The sequence below is a fragment of the Leuresthes tenuis genome, unplaced genomic scaffold, assembly GCF_036924035.1.
Source record: "Leuresthes tenuis unplaced genomic scaffold, fLeuTen1.0.hap1 SCAF_10, whole genome shotgun sequence".
NCBI lineage: Eukaryota > Metazoa > Chordata > Actinopteri > Atheriniformes > Atherinopsidae > Leuresthes > Leuresthes tenuis.
Genome location: NW_027325364.1, coordinates 19975266 through 19991151, shown reverse-complemented (window position 1 = coordinate 19991151; position 15886 = coordinate 19975266). Strand labels below are relative to the sequence as shown.

The following is a 15886-nucleotide window of genomic DNA, read 5'->3' as shown; positions in this document are numbered from 1 at the left end:
CACAAAAAAAAAATCCTGTGGATTTTTCACATGCAGAGCTGACCGGTTTAAATTTCAGAACGAGCCATAAATAAAAGCCTATTAATGATAAATGTTTGCAGAGGGAAATGCATTCACAATGTAGTTGTGTGAGATCTTTGATGCAAAAGCAGTTTCACCTTGAATCAACACAGGTTGAGCAGAATATTAAAAAAGGAGGATTGTGTAAAAAAATCAGAAAACATATAATACTGACATTATTCGCAGAACACTGCATTTCAATATAGAAATAAATCTAATTAGTGGTAAATATCTAGAACTAATGTTTGAAACATTAATGTTTATTTAATTAGACAATCAATGAAAATATCACAAGCATCACCAGCACTTGAGCATATTCTTGGGTTCTGCCTGAATTTGGAGTTATTGATCACTTTACCTGCTGTCTCTTCTCAAACTCCAGTTTAATTGGGGACTTGATGCAGTTGCAGGTGTCTTGATAAGTCTGTTTCAGTGCCAACTCCATCAGATGCTTGTGGTATGCCCCAGCCATATTGCCACACAGGAAAATGATAACATTGGCCAAAATCTGCAGAATGTACAAAGGACAGACAATGCCAAAATTATAACAACTGATAAAAATACTATTCAAGTCAGGTCAGTCTTGTACCAAATGGCGTTTCCCTTCATCATAATCATAATAAACACAAAGATAAGTTCTGACTTCCTTCCTCGTCTATTCTGAGGTATTGCTGACACCGGCAGGAAAAGAACAGCCCTCTTTCAGAATATGGTAAAGGCAGCAGCAACTCTTTACAGGAAGGAATGTAAAAACAGAAAGGTACACAGAAAGGGTGTAATGGATGATTTTAACAGTAATTTAAGTCAAAACGTGAAAGACACAAAAGTGAATATATTCATGGTACCTTTTATTGGCGATATCTGCTGTACTTTAAGAAAAATAACTTTTTTTCCCCCTTAAATTTGCCAAAATAATAATAATAATAATAATTCAAATAAGCAATTTTCACCTGCTTTTGTCTTTAAAAGAGAATGCAATATGAAGATTATAAAAAATGCAGAATGTTGCCCCATAAATATTATCACACCAGCTTACCGATTCAACTTTTCTCTAGCCTACAAACAAACAAGCAAAAAACCTGGCAGATGATGTGTCGTCAGAACAAGTTATATGTGGACCAACAGGCTAGACTTTCTAACTCTACCACCACTATCACAACCCCACTGGAGTGAATGGAATCATTCCAGATGAGCTCCAGGGACATGCACAAGCTGTTCTGTTTGTATGTGATCACCCAGCAGTGTAATGTGTTACCCCCGTCTGTGTATACGCCAGGGTTTTCATAGTTTCATGCCTTTTATCTATTGCAGGAGGAGAAAGCCTGGAGCCTGAAGACTATTGGCAGTTTTTACAGAGTGTAATTTTGAAAGTACAGCAATATGTTGAGACAGATGCAAATTTACCAATGTGCTCCATCACTTTTTTAACAAGTTTGGAAATCGAGGAGACCAATTGCTGTACGTTTTAAAGCAAGACCCTTTTCCCATCGGAATGATATGTCATATTCAGCTGATCGAAGCTACATAAGCAGATTCTTACCCTCACAAGAAACATATTTTTCTATAGGCTTGCTAATCCTTATAGACTTAAAAAGAAATGCAGTGACATCCCAGGGGCACAGATCACCTCACTTCCACTCGGAAATGCCAGAAACAAGCAAAGACAAGTCGATTCTCACTGTTTGGACTGCCTGTGTTAAGAAAAGAGACTAACGTGAATGCAGTCCTTGTGTATTTTCCAGACAAAAAGTACTAATCCAAACAAGGGATCACATCCCAATTTCCATCCATCCATTTTCTATACTTGCTTAATCCAGGTCAGGGTTTGGGGGGGGGGGGGGGGGGGGGGGGGGGGGTGACAGGTCGCCAGGCCATCACAGACATCCAAACTTAACTTTAATACATTAGTCCATCGAGGGGAATTAGGCCTTTCAACGCAGTCTCTTTCTCCCTCTGCATTAAAAGAGAAATATATGTGTTGCTCCTTCCCCCTTATCTGGCTTGGATTGTGAAGACCGTTTCAGACCCCTTAATTAATCACTTTAAATACCAACTTTACAGGACGCAAATCGTGCTCACGCACATCGGCCTGGACAATACAATGAACTTTCATTTTATAGTGTATAACAATTGATAATGACATATGAATGTCTGTGATTAATATAGTCTTCAAGCTGAGGAAATATCTCATTTCTTTCAGCAAATACTTTATCACAGGAATCACAGTGCCGTGTTCCAATCAAATTTAATTAAGCACCTGCTCACTGAATTGAGAAAGATAAGTTATTTGTTTACCTGTGGTTAATGATTTAAACAGTTATGTATTGATTCAATTCCACTGAGTAACACCATATGCATGCAAGACAATTAGGCACTATTCCTGAAGCATATATCGTATCTTTTTCAAGTTTAATCATTGATGTGGAGATGTGGGAGACATTTAACTGCCTTTTCAGTCTGACTTTGTCTGAAATGCGTTTCCAAATATAGAAACATTTTCAGAGAGAGAGAAGGGATTATATTGTAGTGTGCATATAATCAACAATGCCTTATTGGTCTGCAGAGTTTCAGACCCGCCTCAACTTTCAGCCAAAGATCAATAGAATTTGCTTTTGAATTCTCTTTGCATTGGCTTTTGTTACTGCCTTTGTCTTAACCCTTTGCAATAATTTCAGTACTGCTTTTTTGCCTGCATTTACTCCTCTTATCTACACATTGTGCTTGGTTTTGTCTTATCTGTTCACGACAGAATTTAGTCATTGCAGAGTTTTTCATTCCTGATAACCACATGCCTATTCAGCTTGCTTTGTTTATTCACTGTCTACTACCTCATATAAAAGTTTAGTCAATTTTTGTGTCATGTGGACAAATCCCAAAGTTGTAAAGCCATCTCGTAAAAAAAACAAAAAAACACAGGGGCCTCATTTATAAGACTGTGTAGCTTACATACTTAAAGTCATATTCATAACATCTGGAAAGTATACTTGCCAGATACTGCACAGCTTTCCTTTATAAATGTTAATGAATGTGAAACCGAGCACTTGTGCCAAATACCCAGCCTTTGCTCCCTCCAAGAATGACTAAGTAAAGGACCATAAGACACACCACCTGTCACCTTCTGTTCAGTCAACAATGATTGAAGTCCCTTATTTTTTTTGCAGCAAGTTCTGAGTGTGAGACTAAAGGACTTATCACAGATGCAGGAGCTAAATGTATTATTTGGTAGTTTGTCATCTGGATCAGTAACAAACTAAAAGTGATGAAGGGGCAGAACGTCACTGTGACAGCAAATGCGTCTGGTTTAGAGGAGCACACAGCAGCCAAAATTTGACAAAAGTGGTCTGACATAAATGATGATGTAAAGAAAAGAGTGATTTTGCAAGGTGTGGCTGACAGACAGTGGTGCAGGAAAGCTGGAGCTGACGGCACATGAAGAAACGGTGGCTGCTGCATTGGGGTACAAATTCAAATCTAATCCACACACAGTCAACAGGCTGGATACAGTTAGACAATGTAATGATAAATATTGTCATAGATTGTGAAGCAGAAACTAGGGAGTCTGGTGCATGGAAGACCCCATCACATCAGAGGCGAGCAGAATTAGAGTAAAAAGGAGGGGAAGCTGTAGGACTGCACCTGCGTCTCCACGGCAGCTGACAGTGTGCTGTTGCTGCTGTATCTCGAGCCCTGGGATTGAGCGAGGGCTAGTTCTGTACTGGAGCCACAGTACAAAATTATGAATAAAACTAAATACATCTGCAATTAGTTGAAGAGGGTGAATGATTTACTTGTAGAAATGTTTATTAAATAAACTGGTTAAAATATACACACAATGTCTACATTTTTTTTCCCTTTGATTGTTCTTTTTTTAAGCTTTAATTCTTTGTTTTGTGTCCTAATGACCCGGTAGTGAAGTTACACATGTCAGAGGGTTTTCCTCTATGAAGAGATGGAACTGTGCACCTCGACTTTTGTCAACAATGCCGCTGCACCTTGGAAAAGTGCGCTGTCCCTGATATATCACTATACATCCACCTCACATAAAACAGAGAAATCTGACCAAGTTATTATCAAATCAGATTCATTGGCAAAAAGATAAATGTAATGAAAAAAATACTTTACTTAACCCAAAGGCAAATTATACTGTGGAAGGATTTTTTTCTCTCACCAATCATTAGGTACCGTTATTACTGCTGGCAGGAATGACGTATCTCACGGTGTTACGTTGTAGCAGAAGAAGCCTCATACTGACGACTCTCTGTTGTTTCAACACAATTCTATGTAGAGGACGGTCAGTGTTGCTCTTTATTTGTGCAGCTTTCTTCTTTTTACAATCAGATCCAGGGGCTCCAGAGCAGGTTTCTTCGAGCCTCTGGCTCTGATGCTGCTGCCCCAACAGATGACTGCATAGCAAGTAGCACTCTCCACCACAGACTTATAGAAGATATGCAACATCTTGGTGCAGTCGTTGAAGGACCTTAGATTCTCAAGATGTACAGTCTGTTATGTCCCTTTTTGTAGACAACACCTGTAGTATTTCCAATCCAGTCTGCTGTCCAGGTAGACTCCCAAGTATCTGTATCGACAGGTTTCCTGTACTCATCCTCTTGCTCATCACTGATGCACTCAATAACTGCAGAGTCATTTGCCAGAGTATTACTGGAGATGACAAGAGTCTGAGTTGTATTTGAAGTCTGAGATGTAGAAAGTGAAGAGAAACTGAGAATACAGTCCCCTGTGGTGCTTCTGCACCGCTGGCCATCTTCTCAGGCACACAACCTTTAAATCTTACAAACTGTGGTCTGTTTGTCAGGTAGTCAATAATCCATGTGGTTGTGTAGGCATCCAACTGTATTTTTGCAGCTTCTTACGTAACTGTGCAGGCTGAATTGTATATAAAGCTCTTGAAAAAACAAAACAAAAAAAATGTTTACTGAAGCAGGCAGATGATATCTTCAACATTAACCCGAGAACGATATACACACAATTGTGGGTCCCGAAAGGTTTTCACTTGCTTACTAAGGTGAGCCAATTACAGTTTCTCTGGGACTTTCAGGATGAAGGTTGTTAGGGCAACTGGTATGTAGCCCTAACATTTTTTTTCTAGGTACTGGAACAAGGCAGGATATTGTCCACAACACTGGAACATGCTCTTGACTAAGGCTATTGTTGATGAGGTGCTGCAGAATCCTACAAAGTTGTTCCGCACATATCTTCAGGACCCGAGGACTGGCATCAACTGGACCTGTAGTCTTGTTCTGCTTCAGTCTCTCAAACTAATTCTTAACCCGACTGCTGGAGACAAACAGGCTGGAAGGGAGAGAGAGGACGACGTAGTATGTAATTACTCTCCATCTTTTTCAGCCGTTTTTTAACAATCCTCAATAACTTCCTGTCTCCTTCTCTGGAGCCTTATTACTGTTTTTGTGTGAATAATACTTCTTCCATCCATTTTCTATTCCCGCTTAATCCAATTTAGGGTCACAAGGGTCATTTGGCAAGAGGCAGGGTACATCCTGGACAGGTCGTCTGTCCATCACAGTGGGAATAATATTCTCCACACATAGGTTAATGTCACACACTCATTCATGGCATTGATATATTCTCCATGTGGCTGGCAGAGTGCGCCGACAGGTTGCCGCTGAAGAATGGGCATAGTTGGAGGTAAGAAGAACCTGATTCTGGTCTGATTAAGAAAAGCAGTAAATATATTTTACATTGGAAAATTTAATTTTTTTGTGGTGGAGCAGTTGACAAACCGTTGAAAGGCTGGAACTGTAGCAGAGAGGGAGACATGGATAAAATCTTCAGACATCACCCTAAATGCATTGGGATGTTGTGTTTGTAGCCTCGGGTACAGTTCTTCTCCTTTGCCATGATGTGTCAACAATGACTATATCTGTTGTTTACAAGCACTGCTTTACCTCCACCTTAGCTTTTGTTGCTGCTCCTGATGTCTCTGTCGGACAGTTGTGGATCAAATAGTAGTTACATTAGTATTTCATTCCAGAATAGAAATAGTATCAAATTACACTGCTTGGCTTTAGGTTTTCAGATGTCACAACACAGTCCCTTGTGGGAAAAGTTATCTTGTAAACTACTGTAAATAGATGGTGCTTTATTATTGGCCCTGGTAGCTGACAAGATCCAGACAAAAGTTTGCAGAATGATCCATAAGTTTGTATAACCGCTCAGACCGTTACAGCTCTGCCTGCATATTTTTCCACGTCATGTTAATTTTTATATGCACGGTACTGTGCGTGGAAACTGGCGTACGCAACATTTTTGCACATGTGCATTATTTATTCATAAAGGCTCAGCACTTGTCTGGTTCTACTTGACTCTTGAGCATAGAGAGGGAGAGCCCAACACTTTCTAACAGACAGGCGGGCCATACTCGAGTCTGTCTGTTTTAGTCTTTAACTGAGGCTCTGAGTTAATCTCCCCATATAATTTCATATCACAACCAATTTATTTTCTGCAATTTTCATTTAAAATTCAAAAGGTTCCTCATTCAACACACTTCTAAAATAGTTAATCTGAAGACACATACGAGCTCTTTTATTGATTTATGTTTTGTATTGTATCATTCTAAGAGTAGATAGTTGATAAATGTACATTTATTTAAACTTTGTCATGTGGGATATTTTCTCATTGCAGTAATCAAATCTTCACGTGTCAAACAGGCTGTCATTAATTAAACTTCTTGCTCATGCTCCACTTTGATACAGAATCTCATATACCCTAGAGTTTGGGGGCCCCATGTTTTCAAGTGCGTCAAATTTTTTCAATGGATAACAGACCTGGATTGTAGCACCAAGACTCTTTTACTAGAGAGCCAAAGTGTTGTAATAGGTACATGCAAAACGTAGGTTTACACTGACCAACTATAATAACTAAACTAAGTAACTAAAATAAGCAGGACAATGGTAAACCCCTTCTTAACACTACAGTGAAGAGTTTGATCTTCACTTTAGTGTATTGCAAAATAGAAAAGTCAGATTTGAACAACATCTGTTCAAGAGTGTATCCTGGATCCACAAGCAGTCAGGGATTCAGACCAACAGATGTAGCTGCGAGTCATCTGCAGATCCTTACTGCCAAAGTTCATGGTTAAAAAGCTGAAGATGACACAGCTTGTTTTGTTAGACTATTCACTTGCATTGTCTTGTACTTAATGTAATGGCAAAACTCAGTAAGTTGGCATGAAGGAGCTGCCATCACAGTATTATGAGCTTGCTCAGCTGTAGCTGTGTCTGATCCAGCTTGCTGCAACTATGCAGCATTTATTTCTCCACATGCTGTCGAGCCACAATTGCACAAATCCGGTTTTCTTTTGATAGCAATCCATTCCTAAAATTTAAGAATTTATTGAATAAAGACAACTATTATAACTTTTACACCTATTCACTTATTTGGTGAAAATAGATCTAAGGTATGAGCTTCAAAGAATGCACTTAGTAGAGTAGTATAAATACTTTAATAAAAGGCATCATGTGGTACATTTTTTTTTTAGTTATCAAGAGTTGGTTACTGAGAATCCGTGCTAATGTGGGACCAGTTTCAGACTAATCAGTATCTACCTGAACAGATGGGGAAGCGTATTTCATTACCACTTAAGTGCCTGAGCTGTTGATTGAATCCAATGTTACAGACAACAGAAGAAGCAACCGAACGTGTGGCACCAGTTATAATTATTACAACAGCCCGCCAGCAGCTGATACCAACCAAACAGTGAAAAGTGTGAATACAACTCTCTGGAAAAGATCCCAACGCCATGTCGTGCAAGAAATGTTTATATGTGCAGAAAGATATTATCCAATATCATTATTCATTCCTGAGAATGATAACAGCAGCCTTCCCTCAAGTTGGTGACCAAATGTGATGTTGACTACAAATTGTATTTTCAGCACTCAGGACTTTTTCTTGTGCAGGACATGCAATTATAAAGGGAAAAGATAATATTTCTGCAAGGGGTTGAAACTGAAGTTTGTAAACACCCAATACAAAGTTGATTTTGCCATTAGGCAAGGCAAGTTTAATTGTAGAGCACAATTCGTACACAAGGCAATTCAAAGTGCTTTACTAACTAATCTTCTATCCCCTTGCGCATGAACTCAGAAACTGTAGTGTCTAATTTATTTTTTTTTGATTGCTTAATGCAATTATATCTTTCGGAACTCCTTTGTAGATACATCCACCCTAACTCTCAGATCCTTTGTCTCCCTCCTCCTTACTACAACCCTGATCCACTTATCTACCACAGGGTCTAAAGCTTTAAGCTCAGCCGCTTCTCATCTCTGGAACTACCTTCCACAAGATTATATAAAGGCTCTCGCACACCAAACCGACATGAGAACCTGCAGCAATGAAAGGCCCTTGCTGTGTCTCCTCATATTGCCAGCATCTGAGACAAAAAGACACCAGCTCAGTATCAGCTTTACTTTAAAAATCCAACAAAGATTTAGCTTTGGATGACATGATTTGATGTGTTGAAACTATTCAAAAACCCACATGTCAGTTTAAACTAACACGTATGAATGGTTTTGATACTTATGCTTTATTATTCATCTAAGCTTTTATATATATATATATATATATATATATATATATATATATATATATATATATATATATATATATATATATATATATATATATATATACACACACAAAAAAGCAAATTATAGCCAAGTTAAATTAAATTTATGTGAATTTGATTTATGAAAGTGTTTTTTTTTATTTAATTAATCTAAAGTCGTACATGTAAATTGAAAACTATTTGAAATTTGACATTAGTTGAGTTTATATCCTGTCCGCATTGACGAAAAGGCAAACAAAAAAGGCATCTTTGCATATTTTTTTTTCCTTGGGCAATAACAACCATAATCAACATTTGTTTCACAAATCATTGGAGTTTTTGGTAAAAGTATTCAAATTTGAAAAAGAATTGGCATAACATATACATTTCTTAAGCGTTAAAAACCTAAACCAAGTGGTAGACATGGTTTAGTTAGGTTTAATTCTACAAATCTTCACTGCACGTCAGTCACTAAAAATGTACTCTAACAAATGGTAGAACAGTACATTAAAGGGTTAAGCAAATTTGAAGGAAACCTTTAAAAAGACCCTTCATTGCAGTTGTGTATCAGCCTTATTTCAAGTGGTGGGATTGGGGTAAATAAACCAAGCTGCATGATGTCATCAGCATGCGACTATATATGCTATGTATGGCTGCAACAAACAGCAAAGCAAAAGTAGTCATCTTGGACATATACAAGATAAAAAAAAATGGGAGAGGTCTCTTGAGCTCAACATGTTGCGTTCATTATTTTATGTCCAAAGTTGTGCTCTGGTTTGTGGTAATGATGCTCTGACCGAACAAGCACAGACCGGTTTGATCAGAGTGCACCACTCGAGGCAGGACAGGGATGAGGATTGGAAGTTTTTGAGCCCATGCACAGCAAAACAAATTGTTTTCTGCAGCATGGTGTGTTTCTGATAGAAAATATGGATTCCATCACTCAAGATAATAAAGCAATAGATTTAACAAGTTATCTTCTGGTGATCACTTTGCTTTTCTTTTAAATATATAGAGCAGATTTTTTTTTCAAACACAGAACACTTGCTGTGCCATATCAGTCAAATGTTTACTGCCAATAAAAAAAAAGATTAAATAAAAAAAAAAAAGGTATTTATAAACTAAGGGTACAACTGTACAACATCCACAAGACCAACTGATGTAAAAAATTAAAACCACACAATTCTTATGTGCATCAACCATGTGACACATCCTGCTCTTCTTTCTTTACTATCATAATTATGACCCATCATCAGGGTATTCAATACCCATATAAAACTCATACTGAGGATAAAACGGTGTAGTAGACAAGAGCCCTTAATGAGACAGCTGTCATATATTCAATTTAAACATATCAAACACTGAATTCACCACCAAGGCACCCATCTCATCTTTATATTTGACAAAAGCAAACACTAGGGCCAGAGGCTAGGTACACGAGTGTGGTCTGCTGGCTGGGCTTATGTTCATGCCTATTCACTGTATCTGGGACAGATGTCCCCTCTTGTAGTACACTGAATTTATTATGTCTGCTCTGCACATTTCCAAACACTGGAAAAAAGACCTGAGTTACTTTTTCCAAATTGAAAAGCATAATACTCGCAAGACTGGTTTTGTTCTTTATCATCTTTTTTCAATAGGAAGACTGATAAAACTGTCAGAACGTTGTGCAACAGAATAGTATTGAGAGTGTCTAGTTCAGGGAAGGACACTGAATAACTGAAAGGCAGGCACAAAAACATGGACCGAAGCCTTTGTAAGGCGTTGTATAAAAAAGGTTTTTAGCAGCAATACACAATATTGCTGAGTGTTACCATAAATTATACCCAACCATCATCCTATCCAAGTTTCATTTCTATTCAGCTACCCATTTATTCCATCTCAATGAGCCTGTCAAAAATTTGATCCAGTAGTTTTTCCGAAATTTTTAAGAGCCAGCATGACCAACTTCCATTCCAGTAATGATTTTTCCCATGGTTACACTTTTAGCTCTTACTCAGGAGATTCATTAGATCATATTAAAAAAAAAGTTGCCTATTTATTTATTTTTTTTTTTTTTTAACTGCTCTGTAGATTATATCAAGTTAAACATGTTTGTCTTTATAAACTGACATCTGTTAGACAAGGTTCTGACAGTCCTCAGACCATCTCAAAGGTCACCTGTGAGAATAGTCTGGCTGTGTGAATCATCCGTACCTCACTGGTATCCAATTACAGATAACAGCCAAGTTCTCAAGGCTTTGACCCTTGCTGGTGAATTCTGGGATTATGTAAATCACAGCTTAGGTTTATAAAAGCCATTGTTGCTGTAATCTTGCAGTCATGCGTTTAGAGCGAGAACTATCTAACGTTGGTGTGAAGGGGAATCTGGTTTTATTGGCTTGAAGTAACACATCCAGTGCATATGGTTTCTCCATAAAAGAAACAAGTGCAAACACAAATGGGCACCTGTGACATCTGGCATTGTACAAATCCTATTATATGAAGATAGGCTATCAATGTGATGACTAAATACATTCTGTGAGATTTTCAAGAGAGTCGTTAAAAAGCCTATGTGACAAAAAAAATTATATATATATATATACACATACATACATATACACACATACATAGTTGCAAAAAAGAGAAATGAGAAACCAAATCAAACCTTTCCATGGTCTCAAACAGCTTCAGCAGCTGTTATAACAACAAGTATTTGTGAAATCCTGCCGGCAATGTAAGACTGATTGCCCTTTATGCAATACTCCTTGAGCATTTAATTTAATATATTCGTCTATATTTCCCTAAAACTAATCATGATTCTTTGAAATACTGACCTTTACATAAATGACCTTGGAAGATACTGAGGAAAACTATATTCAGGTACCTCCTAATCACAATTTTACAGAAGTCAAAATTACACAAAACCTTCTCAGATATACAATTGCGTTTATCGGAAGCATTCATGAAGGTAGATTATAAAGCTGTCATTTATTCTTGGAACTCTGAGAATCTCTAATCATTTGCAAAGCACTGCTTAGAAATTCTGGGGATTTTACAATGTAAATCACATAACAAAGATGTAACAGCTGTTTTGGGCTTTTTCAATTTATTTATTTTTTTAAAGTTTTTTTCCCTTACTTTGGAAAAAATATTTCAGAAATGCAGTCTTGTTAGTGTGGACAGTGCGTTAGTCTATATCAACAAATCGGCTACAGTTCCTTTGAACTGACGCTTGTAAAAATGCTTGTGGAGTTTTTTTCTCCACAACAAAAGTCATTCCCTATCCAATTAAAAGGCATGATTCAAATCCATCATGCTTGTAAAAATATCATATCCTGTAAAGATATGTAGCTCATTGACATTGCTCTCTAAGAGGGGCTTTAGGAACTTCTGATGAAACCAAAGCCATGGTATACTTGATATTTACGCACTGTGTACCAAGCAGCTAAGAGGAAGTCACATCGGTCCACGTTAAAGAGAGCATAGGTAGCACACCAGAGGAATTGAACATACCCCTTGAAGTATTTAAAGCTGTTGGCACGTGAGAAAGGTGGGTGGGGGGGACGACATTCAAATACATTAGGAAAAAATAATTTAAAAAAAATTGTCTGTTTACTTCAAATTTGTTTGAACTTCATTAATGACTAAATTGACAGCGCTAGTAGCTTGAGGGCCTTTCTTGAAATTAACTGAAGATCCATATTTGCAACTTCAAGCGATAGACTAAAAGCCAAAAACGACGATAAAAAAGTGTGGCAGCAACTACTATATTTTCACTCGTGCCATATGCTGTCGGTCTCTACCAGAGAACACCCTAACCTGTGTCTCTTTGGGCAAAGTATACAACAGAAGATATTTGTGGAAGATGCAGAATGGAGGCACCAGATTAAGGATGTGTTTTTGGACACCACTGTTACTGGATGGTCTAAGTATCTAAAAATCTAATGTTTCAGGAATCCCTGTATGCTGCTCTGGTGACATGTATCCCTTTTGAATGTGTTGATAAAATTCCCCTGAAAGGCTGCAAAGACGAGTCTGACTGCTCAGTTTTTTTCTCCACAACAAAAGTAAGTCATTCCCTATCCAATTAAAAGGCATGATTCCAATCCATCAAGCTGCAGCGGAATAAAGAGAAAGCTAAATAGACTTTATATCTGCTCTCTTTTTTTCAATTTTTTTTATTTCTACACAAAAATAACCAGAAATAGAATTTTTCATCCAAGAGTTCAACACAACCATCGATTTTACTGTCCTAAAAGATAGATAAGTAGAAGTCACTTAGAGACTTAAGCATTAGGGAATTCACTCCTGTTTGCAGTTTTTTAAATCACCTTTTGAGTGTCAATGACTAAATGCCACTAAGGCCCAGTATCTCTGTAACTGCAGTATTTTTTTTAAGGGAAGATCTGTGTTTTTCTCCTGTTGTTTGAATAATTCAATTTCTCCAGAAAACTGAGAAAAATGACCGAGGCAGAAAAGAGGCCAGAGAAGGAGGAATAAAAAGACTGAATGGAGGAAGGAAGGATGTGAAAAATCCTGTGAACTCTTTCCATCTGACTTTTCAAAGCACTCCATTGCTTCCATTAACTTCACATTTTGCCTCCTTTTCATTTATGTCCAACAGTGAAATAGCAACTACCAGAGAGACAATAACACCAACGCTGAAACTCTACTGCCAGACTTGGTTCACTGCAACATGGTGGCACACTTCTACGAGAGCTTCCAATTCAAACACCTCATCTTAATCCAGATATAAAACAGTTTTTTAAAACCTTGTCTCCCCTTGCCAAAACCATACCACATCATTGAACAATCTGAACCACCAAGAGGAACTGACAACTATTGCAACCAATTTTCAGTAATAACAAAACTAGGCAAAGAAAACTCACCCCAAAACTCCGTCCAATTCAGTATTCAGCCCTCGCACAACACCATCTGCATCTCCTAAATCAACATGCTGCACAGAGTTTAGTGACATTTTAATTTGCACTGAAAACAAACTCACCAGTCAGGACCTGAATGGATAAACTTATGAGAAAACAACTCATTTCAACAGTCAGTAAATACACAGAGAACCTTAGTCATCACTGGGAACAAAATCGAACAGGAAAACACCAAAAGGGACCCAAAAACACAACAACTACTGACTACAACCAATCACAAAATTCAAGCTCTATACACAAAAACAGTTCATTTAAACAACTTTAAAGGAACATATTACAGACCGAATGATCAATACCCACAACGATGCAAACAACTTCCAGCTACTTGACAAAATAATAAAGCTGTTCAGTAACTCATTGAGCACAATAATTCTATAATATAGATCTGTTAGTGTCAAAACTTGTATGTGAACTTCTAAGATTATTAGCAGGTAATTTTAAAGGGAATGGGATGAAAATAAAATGTGAAAGGAAAGAGAAGAGACCTATCATATGCTGTGGAAATGTATCATGACACAAACGAAGGAGATTTTTGAGGACTTTAGAATAAACTTTGTTGACGCTATAAAAACAACCAACAAAGAGTTTGGACTCTTCCAATCCACAATCACGACAAATGGAAAGAAACTAAACAGAAGTTTAACCATTGAATGTATTGCTGCACACTGGGATCACATACTTTTGCCACTCACAGATAAGCAACATTGTATCATTTTCCTCAAACAAATGACTAAGCATAATATTTTTGTCTCATTTATCTCTATTGGCTCTCCATTTCTGCTATTGGGAGTTGTTTTGAAAAGACCAATGTTCATGGTTATATTAATTCAGAAATTATGAAAATTCTTAAGGGTGCAAAAACTTCCAAGCATCAGTGCAGAGAGAAGATTCTCTCACTGCTCAGCTTCCATCATGTCCCAACACAAAAAGACTGAACCAGCACTGGCTAATAAACACAGAGGAAGCCACACAAAAACAAAATATCCATGAAGCATTGGAAGTGGAATGTTATCCCATTCATGTCTGATCGACAATCCTAGTCTGGACTTCAGCATCTCAAGGTTACCATGGGTGCCCAAGCATGTGTGCATAAGCAACAGGAATGTACCAATTACTACTGTATATAAAAAAATGTAAAAAAGAAGAAGAAAGGCCTATATTTGAAAAAATAAAAAAAAAAAGAGAAATGTATACAAGTTGCTGTACACTTACCACATTCTGCTTAGATTGTGGCAGGGTGCAAAACAAGCCATGAAGATGAATCCCTTCACAGGAGAAGACACTCTTCTGTGTACCAGCATCAAATACAGTAATGACGAATGCAATAATAACACACTACAAACGCAAAAGAGTGGAGGCTTCATCCAAGAGAAATACAAACTATCAAAATATTCTACAGTACAAAGCAGCCTTTAGTCTGTCACATCTCTCCATCACACCATCCTACCGTCATGCGTCTTTCTTGTTCAGTTGTTAACGATACTGTCCAGTTAGTGAGAACAATGTAAAAGTAAGACCATCATCAATGAAAGAGTTAGTATAGAAATCAATTTCTGAAATAACTACAGAAGAAAGTTTGAGATTAGAAAAATAAAACCAAGTAACAACATCTCAACGTCTTTCCACTCAACCAAAAGGAACAGCTTCACTGCACTTTGTGACAAAGTCACCATTCTCATGAGCGAGTTCTCATCTAGACACTGGCTGCAACCAATCAACATCCAGAACAAAGTAAAAGATCTTTTAAAAAGATGAAAGACGAGGTTTCTATCTGAAACTTCTTTCCTCCGTGGCACTGTCAGGTGGTGGACCTGACTCAAACTGAGGGTTGGAAATGTGCTTTCTCGGGTTTCTAATCCACATGATTTGGAAAATTTTTGTTTCCATCTTCAATTAATTGTTTCATTCCGTTGTTGGTATGGATCCTCACATCCATACCACTTTCACCCAAGAACTTCCAATGATACAGGGATATATAAATGGGTTTCACATGTTGAGTCGGGAGGAAGAAAAGAAAGACATGGAGTAACCGCATCTTAGCAGGCACAAGGAAATCAGGAGTTTTTTTATTTTAAAAAATTGATTGGATTGTTTGGTTTCTTTACCTTTTCTAATCTTCAGAAAATTAAATTGTTTTGACATGACATGACATTTTTCATTGCTAAAAGCTTTGTAATGATACAAACAATTTATTTGCAAACAATCAATCTTAAATTAAATTAAATATTCCTGGACATCCTCTTTTTGCTCTCACGTTGCTCAGGCTATCTAATACTTACATGAGAGATTTTCTAAAGGACACCCTTTTCGGTCGATGGAT

General features: G+C 37.5%; 1 protein-coding gene across 1 annotated transcript in view; it reads right to left on the bottom strand.

The window, feature by feature from the left end:
• Positions 1-15886, bottom strand: part of adcy2a (adenylate cyclase 2a) — a 56872-nt gene that overhangs the window by 23805 nt on the left and 17181 nt on the right. The window contains exon 4 of the mRNA XM_072394641.1: positions 419-568. Coding sequence (XP_072250742.1) covers positions 419-568 — 150 coding nt within the window. The remainder of the gene's footprint in view (positions 1-418; positions 569-15886) is intronic.